General features: G+C 38.6%; 1 protein-coding gene across 1 annotated transcript; it reads left to right on the top strand.

Annotated features, from left to right (window-relative positions):
• The first annotated feature begins 5,559 nt into the window (after nucleotides 1-5,559).
• On the top strand, nucleotides 5,560-13,395 carry LOC122009519 (2-oxoglutarate dehydrogenase, mitochondrial-like). Its single transcript, XM_042565705.1, has 8 exons — nucleotides 5,560-7,373; nucleotides 7,703-7,929; nucleotides 8,011-8,343; nucleotides 10,049-10,295; nucleotides 12,115-12,243; nucleotides 12,323-12,538; nucleotides 12,660-12,783; nucleotides 12,950-13,395. Exons 1-8 carry the CDS (start codon nucleotides 5,820-5,822, stop codon nucleotides 13,195-13,197), a joined length of 3,078 nt encoding a protein of 1,025 aa, XP_042421639.1. The 5' UTR covers nucleotides 5,560-5,819; the 3' UTR covers nucleotides 13,198-13,395.
• The last annotated feature ends 2,950 nt before the right edge of the window (nucleotides 13,396-16,345 follow it).

The raw sequence follows: 16,345 nt of genomic DNA on the forward strand, positions 1-16,345 counted from the left end.
TTTAAAACACAACCCTATTCTTGTTAAGTGACCAAACTGCCCTTTTTTCCCCTTCCTAATTACGTCCGAGCCATCCCCATATATCCGCATCAATTGTTGTACGAGGCTTCTCTGCCTAAAGGCTTCATTTCTGCGCTTAATAGTGGGCTTTATCTTCCTTGGATTAACAACCACATCGGTTGTAACCAAGTAAACACTGGTGCCTCTTATTTTATGCTTTTAATTTACTGCTTAATCTATTTATACAAGTGTTAGCTTAAAGAGTTTGAGGAAGGGTTGTTCGTTTTTGATTTTGCAGGATATCCAACAACCCCCCTTCCAGCCGGCCGCAACGGTCCTACAAATGGTATCAGAGCCGAGACGCTTCAGGAGGACTAACCGCCAATCGAAGCAACGATATGGCCGGAGCTAACATCTATCCATCAACATTCGAGGGGGAGTTCGCATTCTGGAAGCGACGAATGGAGGGTTACTTTAAAACTGATTTCAATATGTTATTAATAATGAAGTATGGTTTTATAATGCCCAAAAGCGAAGAAGGAGAAGAACTTAAGGAGCATCAATGGACTGACGAGCAGCGCGACAAATTCATGGCAAACGGTAAGGCTGAATCCAGTCTTTTGAGCGTGTTACCTGCTAAGGATCTCGACAAAGTCAGAACATACAAAAGCGCAAAGGAACTTTGGGAAAGGTTCTTGAAGCTTTTACAAAGAACCACCTGCAGTCGAATCCAACTCCTCAATAGACATCGAATCACCGACAGAAGAGTCAGAGATCAAGGAAATTGCCGAAACATCTCTCACCACCGAGCATCTACCAGAAGACGCAATCAGCTCTTCCTCAATAAACATCGAGAGCATCAATAAAGGGGGAGTAACGTCGGAAGAAAACAACTCGACAAGGGGAGAACCAACGGCCGAAAAGGTAAGTCAGGCATGGACTCCAACTTTTGAACAATTAGTTAAATCAATCAAAATGTCGCCGAAAGAATTTTGCGAATTAAAAATTGAATCGTCGAAAGAATTTTTCGAATTAGAAAATCTTCTGACGAATAAATTTTGCAAAATACGAAATATTTTTTCGAACGAATTTTGTAAATTAGAGATATTATCGAAAGAGTTTTTCAGATTATCAACAGATTTGTTCAAATTAAAATTTATGTTGTCAAAATATTTTTACAAATTACAAAATATTTTGTCGAACAAATTTTGTAAATTGGATATGTTGTCGAAAAACTTTATTAAATTATAATTTAGATTATCAAAATATTATTGTGAAATAGAGATTAACATGATACAAATCTTTGCATGTTTAATCATGGTTGCTTTAAATATGAAAAAGCGTGATTTAAGAAACTATAATAAATTAAAATGAAAATTTAAAACCTTCTGATAAAAGCATAAAAAAAATGATGAAATAAAATTAAAAATAAATACATAGATTTTTTTAATTTCTACATGTCCCCAATTTTTTTTTTTGCATAAAGTTTTCTACTGAGAAAATTCTTAATTTTCATGACGAAAACTTAGAAATTTTCCAAAAGTTATTTTTAACTTAGAAATTTTCTCTGATATTTTGAGATTGCTTTTGTGAAAATTATTACAAAATTTTCAAAGTTCTCAAAATTTTCTAAAAGTTCTTAATGACTTAGAAATTCTTTTTTTTGAAATTCTCCTTGACTTAGAAATATTGTCCAGAAAATCAGTGAAATAGATCTTTATAAAGTTTCTAAGTGTTAACCCTTAGATTTTTCTTGCAACCCCAATTTTTTTATGTGATCAAAGGGGGAGAAGAAAAATTATAAGTCTAGGGGGAGGTAGAAATTGAAAAATTAAAATTGGAATTTAATTGTTTCTATCTTGTTGCACGTGATTGCAATATTAAAATGTTTAATTTTCATATCTATTTTGTCCCTACCTTAACTTGGGTTGATCATATCAAAAAGGGGGAGATTGTTGGAACCCCAAGGTTGTTTTGGTGTGATCAACAAGTTAAGTTAGGTCCTGTGTTGTTTTAACCTTGTGTTTAAGTGTGCAGGAGCTTAGGAGCACAGGTACTCGAGCGGAAGACGCAGCTAGCGAGAAGGACGGCACGCGGTGCGTCCGAGGGGCGAGGCGCTGCGGAAGAGTACGCCAGTGGACGAGAAGGAAGCGTGCGCTGGTTCCGAGGGGCGAAAGCCGGAGCGAAAGATTGCTCGGGGAGTAAGAGACGCAGCTAGCGAGAAGGTCGGCACGGGGTGCGACCAAGGGACGAAGACTGCGGATGAGTACGCTGGTGGACGAGAAGGAAACACGCGACGATTCCGAGGGACAAGAAGCCGGAGCGGAAGGTTGCTCAAGAAGACCGGAAGTTGGGTTCGGGTGAGCCCTATTCCGAATGACAGAGATCACCCAAGCGAGCGGATCCGGAGCAGAAGACCCGGACCGAGGCGGGACTGAACGAGAGAAGAGGTCCCGGACAAAAAGTCAACAATTGTTGACTTTTTGCTTCGGGGCGCCCGGAATGGCTCCGGGCGCCCGGACCAGTATTCTTGTCCAGAATGCGTCCAATGCGTTCTGAACGTTGGGAGATAACGTTTTATCCCCCCTAGGGCGCTCGGAAGCCTTCCAGGCGCCCCAACCAAGGCTATAAATATAGCCTTGGTCCAGAAGCTTTTCAATGAACTCCTGTAATTCATTTTCAACGCTTGTGTGCTTTAGTTTAGTGTTAAGCTTCTGTTTTCTGACTTCATTGCTGTACGAGGCTTCTCCGCCTGAAGGAGATTGATAGTGGGCTTTATCTTCCTTGGATTAACAACCACATCGGTTGTAACCAAGTAAACACTGGTGCCTCTTATTTTATGCTTTTAATTTACTGCTTAATCTATTTATGCAAGTGTTAGCTTAAAGAGTTTGAGGAAGGGTTGTTCATTTTTGATTTTGTAGGATATCCAACAACTCCCCTTCCAGCCGACCGCAACGGTCCTACAGAAAGGGTGAATCGAAAAGCATAGTCTGCCCAAAAATTGGTCTTTAAACAATGTTAGGCAGCCGTCCAGCGACGTATGTGGACAAGCATGTGCAGTATGAATGATTATTTGGTAATCATCGGGAATATTGTAATACATTTGCATCTACATTATTTTGTCGCCGTTAAAATCAGACTTAGTGGATGTATACCACAAGTCGGCGATAGGCGGAGGAGGAGGAGAAGAGACGACCATGGAGAAACAACGGAAAGCAAAAGCAAGACTGTCAACAAAAATCAAAGAACGGATGAACAAAGGGAGAAAAAAGCTTACTAGGAAATATCACCGACGAGGAGTGACGGAGAAGAAAAGCAGCAGAGGGCGTGTGCGAGGAAAAAGACGCAGTGACGTAGAAGAAAGACAACGAATATGGGTTTATAAACCCTGGAGATGGCTATTTTGAGCTATTTGATCGAGGGTTACACAAAACAAGGTCAAGATCTGGCCGTTGAATTCAAAATGATGCTTGTCACATCAATTGCGGATATCTGCATGTCATATCAAACGTGAGGCAACATAAAGGGGGGCACATGGCGCCAGGTGACAGGGAGACATTAATGAGGTTTAATTAAAGGGCATGAGCGGTGTGCTTGACAATAATGACGAGAGATTTGTGCAATCTTCGAAAAATTGGGAGGATGTCAACAACCATTAAAGGACACTCACTCACCAGAGGAAGTTGTGGGAAGTTGAAAAAATGCTAAGTACTGCCTGAGTACCCCGAACGGACAAAGCAGATTGAGATATAGTTGAGCGACGACATTAAACCTAGGCCATTGAGATATAGTCGAGTGACGAATCTAAACCCAGGCCATTAAGATATAGTTGAGCAGCGGCTCTAAATCCAAGTCATGGAGATAAAGCCAAGTGGGGGCTCTAAACCCAGGTCATCGAGATATAGCCGAATGACAGCTCTAAACCCAGGTCATCGAGATATAGTCGAGTGATGACTCTAAACTCAGGTTATGGAGATAAAGCCGAGCTGTGGCTCTAAACCTAGGTCATTGAGAGATAGCCGAGCGGTGACTTTAAACCCAAGCCATTGAGATATAGCTGAACGACTGCTCTAAACCCAGGTCATGGAGATATAGCTGAATGGTGGCTCTAAACCTAGGTCATTGAGATATAGTCGAGCGACGGCTCTAAAGCCAGGTCAGTAAAAAATAGTCGAACGACAACTTTAACTTAGGGCAGAAATTACCTTTGGTTCTCACCATAATTGAGCGGCAGCTCTGCAACCGAGAATGTATGATCGACCAAGGAGGTCACTGAAGACACTGCCTATCCAGTCAGTCGGACTTATAACCTCCTTCGACTAGACTTGAGGAGAAGACTTGTGATGCAGTAAAGGGAGCCCACCAAATATGAGTCAAAGGCATAAACAGCAACCGATATGGAGGTCAAAGTCAAGGCGGTCAAAAGTCAGCAACCCTCTTGTCAGCAAAGTTGGCCGAGCAGGTGGTAACAAGCCAAGCGGACTTGAAGGGTCCAATCGAATCGAAGGTTCATTTGAGCATATCGCTCATCCAGCTGGGACGACTGTCGAGAGGACGTTAGAGTCTCAACCATGACGACTCCACAAGGGCTAGGCCAATTTGATTGCTTGTCCAGTCGCGCAAGGAACAACCAACCGAGCCGAGCGACCGTGGAGAAGTATAGCTGAGATTGATCGAGCGGGGAATTCTGGCCGAGTGGCTCCCCCGCTCAGCCAAACAGTAGAATCCCCTTGCCTAGCTCATTGTATCCTTCTGGGAGATAGTGTCGCTGATAGTAGGACATAGTGAATAAGAAAATCGTACGACATAAACTTCCACTATCGTGTTAGAGATTTATACGCTTTGTTAAGGAATGATGTCAGAGATACTTTTTTGACATGTCTTCTGATATGACAGTTGGAAAATATGCATATGCCTTGAGAAACATGCATGTATGCTACTCGAGCATTATATAAAGAGGGGTCCATGCACCAACGGAAGTATGTATTATTTGTGCTTAAGCTCCTTTTGTTGCTATAATTCCTTGTCGTCTTTCTATTATTCCGATGACTGACTTGAGCGTCGGAGGGTTAATGCTGGGGACCCCTTCCTAGTCCTGTACTGATGTTTTTAGTTTTGTAAAGCGGAACGGAGTCTTCATAAGGTCAACTGCTGAGCCATCTTTTTAACCAACTGATCTTTATCATTTCCAGACCAGATCAATGAATAAGATTATTCCAAAATAGATTTTGACTAGTATAAAATATGAAGATTTGAATTATTAAAAAGAAATTCGGATATGTTCTTTAAAATGGATACCTAACTAGTTTTTTTTATATATGAAATTTATTTTACAAGAAGATACTTTTTTTCTACCAATAGTGATTGTTTAAAATGGACATATTTTAGTTAAAGAAAAAAACTCTGATGGAAATTAAATTACTTGGTCCAAATAACATCAATCCGCCCAAAGGCCCAGCAGTTATAGCAGTTACAGTAGTCCGCATGATTTGCCGCCCGTTTCCCGATTGCCATAACCATAATAATCCATGCCAGGCTGGCGCAGGGGAATTGTGGAAGCGGTAAGTATCCTCAACGGATAAATTTTCCACAACCCGACAAGCCCTCGCATCGATCCATCGAGCACCTTCCCCGATCGCTTTCCCCAGTTTTCGTCGCTCCAACAAAGATGGAAATGGAAAGGACGAGGCTTCGAGATCGAAAGCAAGACTATGGAATCGTCGACCTCTGATCGTCTCATCCTTCCTCTTCCTTGCGATCCGAATCGTCGTCGTCCGATTCAATAGACTGCGTTCTCACCTCCGATCGCGATCTCGATGGCGTGGTTTCGCGCAGCGTCGGGGGTGGCCCGCATCGCCCTCCGTCGAAACCTAGCTCGAGGGCCTCTCCACCGCGGCGCTAGGGCTGGATGGGGTTACCCGCACCAGCCAGCGCGCTGCTTCCACTCGACCCCCCTCCGGCGGCAGGCGCCCCACCCCCGCCCCGTGCCGCTCTCGCGCCTCTCCGACAGCTTCCTAGATGGAACCAGTAGCGTTTACCTGGAGGAGCTGCAGAGGGCCTGGGAAGCTGACCCAAGCAGCGTGGACGAGTCATGGGATAATTTCTTCCGTAACTTCGTCGGTCAGGCCGCAACTTCCCCGGGGATCTCAGGCCAGACCATCCAAGAGAGCATGAGGCTGCTTCTCCTCGTCAGGGCTTACCAGGTTAATGGCCACATGAAGGCCAAGCTCGATCCACTAGGTTTGGAGGAGCGCGGGACCGTCGATGACTTGGATCTGGCCCTCTATGGCTTCAGTGAAGCGGATTTGGACAGAGAGTTCTTCCTCGGAGTGTGGAAGATGTCGGGGTTCCTGTCGGAGAATCGCCCTGTCCAGACTCTTCGCTCCATCCTGGAAAGGCTCGAGCAGGCTTACTGTGGCACTGTCGGCTACGAGTACATGCACATTCCTGACCGCGAGAAGTGCAATTGGCTGAGGGAAAGGATTGAGACCGTTAATCCTAGGGAGTACACCAGGGAGCGTCGCGCCGTCATCCTTGATCGGCTTACTTGGAGCACACTGTTTGAGAATTTCTTGGCCACAAAGTGGAAGGCTGCAAAAAGGTTTGGACTTGAAGGTGGAGAGACTCTGATTCCAGGTATGAAAGAGATGTTTGACAGAGCTGCCGACTTGGGGGTGGAGAGCATTGTGATTGGGATGCCTCACAGAGGAAGATTGAATGTTCTCGGAAATGTAGTTAGAAAGCCTCTGCGGCAGATTTTCAGTGAATTCAGTGGTGGTACTAAACCTGTGGAAGAGGGAGAAGGGCTGTATACAGGTACTGGGGATGTGAAGTATCATTTAGGTACTTCGTATGATAGGCCCACAAGAGGTGGAAAAAGGATCCACCTATCATTGGTTGCGAATCCAAGTCATCTTGAAGCAGTTGATCCTCTTGTGGTTGGGAAGACGAGGGCAAAACAATATTATTCTCACGATATTGAAAGGACCAAAAATCTGGGAATTTTGATCCACGGTGATGGAAGCTTTGCAGGTCAAGGTGTGGTGTATGAGACCTTGCATTTAAGTGCTCTCCCCAACTACACAACGGGCGGGACAATTCATTTGGTTGTCAACAATCAAGTTGCATTCACAACTGATCCAAAATCTGGGAGGTCTTCACAGTACTGCACTGATGTTGCTAAAGCTTTAGACGCCCCAATATTCCATGTGAATGGTGATGATGTTGAGGCAGTCGTGCATGTGTGTGAACTTGCAGCTGAATGGCGCCAGACATTCCATTCAGATGTGGTTGTTGATTTAGTCTGCTATCGCAGGTTTGGCCATAATGAGATTGATGAGCCCTCTTTCACACAGCCAAAAATGTATCAGGTAGACTTTTTTCAGTATATCATGAAAAATCATTGTGTTAATCTTTGCTTGTTCTATGTCGGCAACGTTCTGGGAAGAGATTTTATGAATGTTGTCTTTTTCCTGTTTTATTTTTTTTCTATCCTATTGTTGGCTACAAGTTTCTACTGTGTTTTTTAATATAATTTATCGCATTTTTTAAAAACTGACACAAAATATGTTGAATCAACAGAATAATCATACCTGTTTTCTATGCCAGAATGAAACTACCTTTATCGGTTGTATATTATTCGCATGTATTTCTAGTGGAATCTTTTTGGACCATACTGACTTGTATAATGTTCAAGTAGGTTATTCAAAATCATCCAAGTTCGCTTTCACTATATCAAAAGCAACTCCTGGAATCAAGACAGATCTCTAAAGAGGATATTGAAAGGACACAAAGCAAAGTTACTAATATCCTGGAAGAAGAATTCGTCAACAGCAAAGATTATGTCCCCAAAAGAAGGGATTGGCTTTCTGCTTATTGGGCCGGTTTTAAATCACCAGAACAAATTTCACGTATACGGAATACTGGGTATGATTAGCACTCACTGTTTGCTTAAAATTGTTTTCTAGCATGGACATTCAACTATTAAATTGCAATATCCTTGTGCAGTGTCAAGCCAGAAATCCTCAAACGTGTTGGACAAGCCATTACTACTCTTCCTGAGAACTTCAAGCCTCACAAAGCAATCAAGAGAATTTTTCAGCAGCGAGCTGAGATGATTGAAACCGGGGAAGGTATTGATTGGGCACTTGCTGAAGCTCTCGCTTTTGCAACCCTTATAGTGGAAGGTAACCATGTCAGATTGAGTGGACAAGATGTAGAAAGAGGGACCTTTAGTCATAGGCATTCTGTGGTTCATGATCAAGAGACTGGAGAGCAGTACTGCCCTCTGGATCATATCATCATGAACCAAGATGAGGAAATGTTCACAGTTAGCAACAGGTACATTCTAATAACCATTGCTTCCACCTATCCTGATTATTCATATTCTTATTTTCTTAATTCATCCATTTCTACTTTGCTTATTAACTGATAATCATGTGCGACTATTTTTTGAGATTGTTTGATTAGCTATTCAAATTAGAAATACAAAAAAAAAGCATTAGTGTACCTTACTGCCATTGGATATTCTCAAGCATACACATGCCTCTGATAACTGATGTTTGGCTACAGATGTTCATCAGTCTTGGTGTGTATATGAGTAATGTGTTGGGCATTGATATTGGTGTTTGGAACCAATTATGTGACAACATTGTGGCTCTGCTGTTTCCTTAATTAGATGAATGTGGATTTTGTTTAGTAACTAAATTACTTTATGCTTAGTGTAATGGGGAAGCTATCATTTAACATGTAAACGCTCCTTTTTTCACTCCCATGTGTGCATGAGATGTTGGTAAAGTCTGCAATGTTGTTTGTTACCTGAAGCAGGATGGATTCATGCTCTTTAGGTGTCAAATTTTCATGTATCTTAATGGTTAAGTGTAATGGGGCAGCTTTTATTGTCAGTGTTGCTCACTGAGTGAAGCATATCGATTAGATATGTAATAACTATTCCTATGGAGTTGAACTAATAAGGAACAAAATTACCTATTCCTAAGTTTGATTCATTGAATGAAATAAACACTTCATGTGAATAATAAACAACAAATAATTATTCACAATGATAAAATATTCCTATGTAAAGTGATTTGTCTATCTTTTGTTTTTTTGGATTTCTATGCTTGGTTTCTAGAAAAGATATAATAAATAAACAAAAAAAAAAATCACAATGATAAAATATTCTTATGTTATCTATCTTGTGTAGCTTGAATAACCTGTATGCCCTGCGCCCTGACCCAAGTAGATTGTCACCTAGTTTGTTAGTGTTCTATCTACCTATTCTAATTATTTATTCTGGTATAACTCTTTATATTCCTAAGTTTGATTCATTGAATGAAATAAACACTTCATATGAATAATAAACAACAAATAAGTATTCACAATGATAAAATATTCCTATGCAAAGTGATTTGTCTATCTTTTGTTTTTTTGGATTTCTATGCTTGGTCTCTAGAAAAGATATAATAAATTAACAAAAAAAAATTCACAATGATAAAATATTCTTATGTTAATTTATCTATCTTGTGTAGCTTGAATAACCTGTATGCCCTACGCCTTGACCCAAGTAGATTGTCACCTAGTTTGTTAGTCTTCTATCTACCTATTCTAATTATTTATTCTGGTATAACTCTTTATATATAACCCATCTAACCCATTTCAAATTAAGCATTCCTTTTGGTATAACTTTTTAGTATACCAAAACTTATACTAATTTTAGTTAAATCGTGGAATAGAAATGATTTAACTAATTGAAAATTATGAGTCATATAGTTTTGTATAAGGCTCAGTGGAGGATAAATTCAAGTAGACAACCCTGAGTAGCTTTTTCCTTATTGGCATTTATGAGCTATGTGATTAGTCATTGATAGGCTAATTATTCCTATTATGGATTAGTTTCTCCCTTGTGGCTGAAGTCTAAACTTCATAAGTTTCTATAACAATATGTTTAGTGCACTTTGGAGTATGTAATTGTAATCGTATACCATATCATGCAAATTTCCCTTGTTGCACACGAAGCCAAGGTGACCTCTATACTTGCACCTTTCAGCTCACTTTCAGAGTTTGGTGTCCTTGGCTTTGAATTGGGCTACTCTATGGAGAATCCTAATTCATTGGTTCTTTGGGAAGCACAGTTTGGTGATTTTGCAAATGGAGCTCAAGTAATTTTTGATCAGTTTTTGAGTAGTGGAGAAGCAAAGTGGCTGCGCCAAACAGGGCTTGTTTGTTTGCTTCCACATGGTTACGATGGTCAAGGTCCAGAGCATTCAAGTGGGAGAGTAGAACGCTTTCTCCAGGTATATTCCTAAAGGTTTTTGTTCAATTTATATATTAAAGATGTGTTAGTAGCCACAATGACATTAATGTACACTATTTTGGGAAGAAATTAAAGTTCACCAATCCACTCAAGAAGTAATTTATTTGCTTTCAAGTCGGTAAGAGTGGTCTCACTATCACTGTATCTCCAAGAAGTATGCACAACCAAATAGGATTTGTATTATGGTTTCATATCTGGAAGTAAATTACTGTCCTACATGTGTAGTCTCTAGGTCTAACTAGTGAGTTGAAAAATTAGTGACATCAATTCCATTTCTATGGTAACACTATCCATCAAGCTCAAGTATAGATATCAATTGTCCCTAATTTAATAGATGCATAAATCTAGTTCCATTAAGTGAAAATATTGGCTTTTAGTTCTCTATTGCCAACCTTGTTCAACATAATTGTGTGTCAAATGAAGTGTCAGTCAATTACAATATGATTAGTGCATTCATGAAACAGTGGATTAAGTGCAAAATAGGTACGAGCATATTATCATAATTTATATTCAGCAAAAAATCAAGGTCATCAACTAAAAACAAATAAAAGCATTCAAACCATCTCACAAGTTCTTTGTGATAGCTTTGTGTTCTACCTCATCAACTAAAAACAAGTAAAAACAATTCACATTGTCTCACAATTTCTTGGTGTTTGCTTTGTGTTCTACCTCTATCCTAGATCACGCTACAACAGTCAGGTAACATATTCCAACATGTATACATAATTTGGAAGTGGATAACAGGTCATCCTATCAGTTGATAATCCTGCTAAATATTGCGTTTCAATGTTTTGATGTTTATTCTTACAAAGTAAATCATTCCCAGAACCTCCTTTAATATACTACAGGATTCTTGACGCTACTATGTCTATTTGTATCTTGAGTCTTGATGCTACACACCATCTTAGTTGAAGACATTCTAAAGGATATGTTTTTCCATACATATATTTATTTATTATAATCGTGCACATAAACTTAGATAAGCCATGTTGTGAAGTTGACAAACTTGACTGAAGCACACAATGCTTTCCTCTTTCTTTTTGCCTTCTCCCTTCCTCTCTTTTTTCTTCTGATTCCTTCCTTCCTGGACTTGTTGGTGTAGGTGGTACTGCTCATGGAGAGATAAATGAGGGAGGATTGAAGATAAAAGGGTAAGGTGTCGTACTATCAAGGAAAAGAGAGAAGAGGATGGGAAAGAAGTGAGGTAGAGTAGAGAAGGAAAAATAGGAAGACTGGAACAGAAGAAAGGGAAAGGGGTCAATGGCAAAAGAGAGGGAGAGAGAGAGAGGAAAATAGACAATAATTGAATATAGGAATAGAGAATTGAAATAAAGAAAATCATTTTTTTTTGAAAGAAAACTGGATTAAAATGTTGAATTTCTGTATAATAATATGGTCAGGGTGGAGTTATTGCTCGTCTTCAATACAAAATTGTTTCACATCCATATAGAATTGGGACTCCTTCCTATTATAAAAATAAAATAAAATATTGATTTTGTGTCCGGCTAAATTTCTACAGGCTTAATTCTTCAGTCAATGGACCCAATTCCAACACTTAAATAAGTTCATGTATGCGATTAAATAGCTCTAGAACTCAATTACAAGAAAGAGCATAGCTCGTGTTTTAAATTCTACTTACCCAATTCTAAACTATTCTAAGCTTTTGGTGCTTCCTTTAAGCCATATTCCCGTTAAGGTTGTCATACTCTTGCCATGGGAGAACTCCTATCGCTTGTCAATATACACTTAAATTTGTTAGATTGTGCAGTTCTACCTGATTAGTAATATCTTTTTTACAGATGAGTGATGACAACCCGTATGTGATACCAGAGATGGATCCGACGCTAAGGAAACAGATCCAAGAATGCAATTGGCAAGTTGTTAATGTGACAACTCCTGCAAATTATTTTCATGTTCTGAGACGCCAGGTGAAGTGCTGGCAGACATTTTTTTGCTATTTTAAATTCCTTAAAATGATGCCTTAGTTTATTTTGCTACTGTATTCAGTTGCACAGAGATTTCAGAAAACCTTTAATTGTGATGTCTCCTAAAAATCTTCTCCGTCACAAGGATTGCAAGTCACATCTATCTGAATTTGATGATGTCTTGGGCCACCCTGGGTTCGATAAGCAGGGAACACGGTTCAAACGTCTTATAAAAGATCAAAATGACCATAGAGAGATTGAGGAGGGTATTAATCGTCTAATTTTATGCTCTGGAAAGGTGATATACTTCTTTTTACTCTAATAACAGTTCAGTAACTTTGACAACATCTGCATGAAAATAATATTCTCATCTTTCTTGAATAGTTTGGAACATGGCACTCACTTCCTGTATTTCATAGGTGTACTATGAATTGGATGAAGCACGGAAAAAAAAGGAACGCAGTGATGTCGCAATTTGTAGAGTTGAACAACTATCACCTTTCCCATATGACCTCATCCAGCGGGAGCTGAAAAGATATCCAAGTATGTTCAACCTTCTGCTAAATTGACTTTGGGTCTAAATTTGCTTCATTTGTAGCTATAGTTTCAATTGATTTAGTAGACTTGACGTTGAGAATTTTTTGCATACATGTTCAACGAAGATAACACGGCAAATAACGGTTTGTTTCTACTCTTTCATGAATTCCAGATGCAGAGATTGTTTGGTGCCAAGAAGAGCCAATGAACATGGGTGCCTATTTCTACATCAACCCTCGTCTCTACACGGCTATGAAAGCACTAGGACGAGGCAACATAGAGGACATCAAATATGTGGGAAGGGCACCTTCCGCAGCCACAGCAACTGGCTTCTCATCCGTTCATGTGCAAGAGCAAAATGAGATATTGCACAAGGCAATGCAGCTAGAACCAATTAAATTTACTTCCCATGCCACATAGAAATTTCTTATGTTTTGAAATAATCTCCCCCCGTATCATGTAAGAAAGATGATCTCAGAGACTGACTGGTCTCACTACTTCAGTAATAATCGTTTAGCACCATGGATTGGTTTGTATGAGGTGCTATTTCCAATACCTTGAAGGAGAAACATGTATATTGCATATCTTGTATTGGATTATGAATCTTTTTCGTCGCAATTTCAGTACCTAGAAGGTGAAACAGGATCGAAACCTATAAAACTCAGTCTTAGCAATAATCCATAATTTTAAGACAGTTTTATCGTCATTTTGGACAAATAACAACATCATTGAATTTATGATATGAACGTTAGTTTTGACTGAAAATAAGTTGTTTTGGTCCACCAATAACTTTAGACAAATAAGTGTTTGACCAAGAGCATACATAGAACTATAGAACCTTGAGTATCTATAAAGAAATATTATCTATTTGAGCATTATATGTTATCAAGTACTTTAGGTGGATATTTGCTAAGAGTATATGTACTCCTAAAACTTGTCTGTTCGAGTAATATAGGTCCACCGAACACTTTTAATAAGTATTCGACGATGCATAAGTGGAGCCACAACCACAGGGAAGACCCATAGGGAGATATTATGTCTGATAGTATATATGCAATGAAAAATGGAAACTAAGAGCATACACAAACTTTTTTTTTAATTTTTTTATTTGGCTACCACAGGTTATTTCACTTTTCCAACTGAATAATCCTAGAGATATTAATTCAATTCCATGAAAATTTTTCATTGATCATCTAGATAAATTTAAAAGTATTTGTAACGGATGGTCCAATAACATCATAGTTAAAAATCGAATCATAGATATTTGGAAGACTGCATGAGTGTCCTACCATTATACCATAGCGAAAGGGACGCATGCACAAACCCTTTATTATAGCAAAAGATGAAATCTACCATTCTCATTGGTCCGTCTCACTACCATTTATGAAAAGATAAATTAAAAAACTAAATTATACATTACCTATTTAAATTGTAGGAGTAAATCCATGGTGAGATAATATCTATTTGAGCAGTTTAAGGCAGTTAAATACTTTTTCCTCAAAAGCATCCGACTCTCTGTATATGTATAAAAAAAATCAAATTATGATCATATATATAATTTTAGTAGCCAAATTAAAATCGATGTTGATGTTAGGAGCTTTACAGCTAGCTTAGTCCTATCATAAAATTGTACTATCTTGTTATTGTTTGTTATTAATTTTAACTCTGATTCTTCAAGTATACTGCATTTGTTGCTTTTCTTCGACTGCCCTATTTATTTTTAGGTATAATCTATTTATATCTAAGATAATTTTAAACTTCATTTTCTTTGTTATTTAGGTTGATATATATTATAAGTTCAATGTGTAGTTTCATAAATTATATTTTTAATTCTCAATTGAATATTCTAACAATCCATATATTTTGTAATAAACTGTATGAAATTGTATTCTCATTAGGTGATAATATCTATGTATAAAGCTGGGATATATAATCGATTAAAAAATAGATTTATTAACTATGATTTTATTATTGAAGTTGAAGAATTTGTGAACTTTGCTAAGAGTCATCTAGAATGTATGAATGGTGTTGAGTTCAATATTCGTGTAATCATTCGAAATGTAGGAATAGAGCCTTCTGTGATGAGGATACCGTGAAAGTATATATATGCAGAAATAGTTTTGTGCCAAATTACTACAATTGGTATTGTCACAGAGAGTCTTATTTGTATGAACCAATTGGGTATTCTGATGGTTCATCATTATCACAACTTTTACTGCACTTGAATCTTCAACTAATGATATTGCAATGCAATCAATAGTTCACGATGCGATGAATGTTGCAGTTGATTATTCCAATATAGATAGAAACACCAACACCTGAATATTAGTAACTATATGAAATGTTAAAGGCTAGTGAAAGAGAAGTGTGAGAAGGCATTCCCTCTAGTTATTCCCAACTATCAACTACTGCAAGGTTATTGAATATGAAAGTAGAATATCATTTTTCAAAAAGATGTTACGATAACATATGTCAATTGATGTCAGAATTATTTCCTGCTAATAATATAATGACTGATAGTTTTTACAGTACAAAGAAATTGGTTACAGATTTAGGTTTGCCTGTAGAGAAGATTGATTATTGTATAAATAACTGCATGATATTTTAGAATGAAGACAACGATCTGAGTGAATGCAAAATCTATATACACCCTCGTTATAAGCATGATATTCGCATACCAGAGCAAAAGAAGAAAAAAATTACTTGGAAAGTGATGTATTATTTTCTGTTAACTGTTGGACTTTAACGTTTGTGTGGATTTGCTGCTACAGCTTGTCACATGATGTGGCACTATGAACATGAACACGAAAGGGGGGGAGGGTATAATGTGTCATCCTTGTGAGCCCCCTGCATGGAAATATCTTGATATTGTATTCCCCTCTATTGCAATTAAACCATGTAATGTGAGATTGAGACTTTTGCAGATGGATTTCAGTCATTTTGTCGGTCAAGACAACAATATTCATCTTGGCTAGTTATATTAACAGTATATAATTTACCACCATTGATATGCATGAAAGATGAATTTATGTTCCTTACTGTGCTTATTCCTGGTCCAACCAATCCCAAAGAGAAGATTGATGCTTTCTTGCAACCTTTGATTACCGAGTTGAATGAATTATGGAATGTAGGGTCGATGACTTATAATGTTGCAAGTAAAACTAATTTTAGAGTACATGCTGCATTATTATGCACGATCAGTGATTTTCCAACATACTCAATGTTATCGGGATGGAGCACAATTGGTAAATTAGCATGTCCACACTGTATTACAGAATTTGATGCATGGTCATTACCTTACAGTGAGAAGATTGTTAGGACCTTCGGATGGCTAGAGAGGGGGGTGTGAATAGCCTCCACTAGAAAGTCAATCAATTTCCTCACAAAACTTTGTTAGCACAGCAGAAATAAACAAAACAAAAACTGATGCAAGGAGAGAAAACCAACCCACAACTTACACAAGTATATACGAGGTTCGGGGATAACTTGCCCCTACTCCTCGGTGTGTCCGTAAGGTGGACGATCCCTTGATCTTTCGGTAGATCACACCCCAGACAAATTCCGGCTA

Source organism: Zingiber officinale, chromosome 8A (assembly GCF_018446385.1).
Source record: "Zingiber officinale cultivar Zhangliang chromosome 8A, Zo_v1.1, whole genome shotgun sequence".
NCBI classification, from domain to species: domain Eukaryota; kingdom Viridiplantae; phylum Streptophyta; class Magnoliopsida; order Zingiberales; family Zingiberaceae; genus Zingiber; species Zingiber officinale.

Coding starts and splice junctions, on each gene's coding strand:
- LOC122009519 (XM_042565705.1), top strand. CDS start 5,820: ATGGCGTGGTTTCGCGCAGCGTCGGGGGTGGCCCGCATCGCCCTCCGT. Junction 7,930..8,010: donor TCACGTATACGGAATACTGG/GTATGATTAGCA, acceptor ATCCTTGTGCAG/TGTCAAGCCAGAAATCCTCA. Junction 8,344..10,048: donor ATGTTCACAGTTAGCAACAG/GTACATTCTAAT, acceptor TGCACCTTTCAG/CTCACTTTCAGAGTTTGGTG.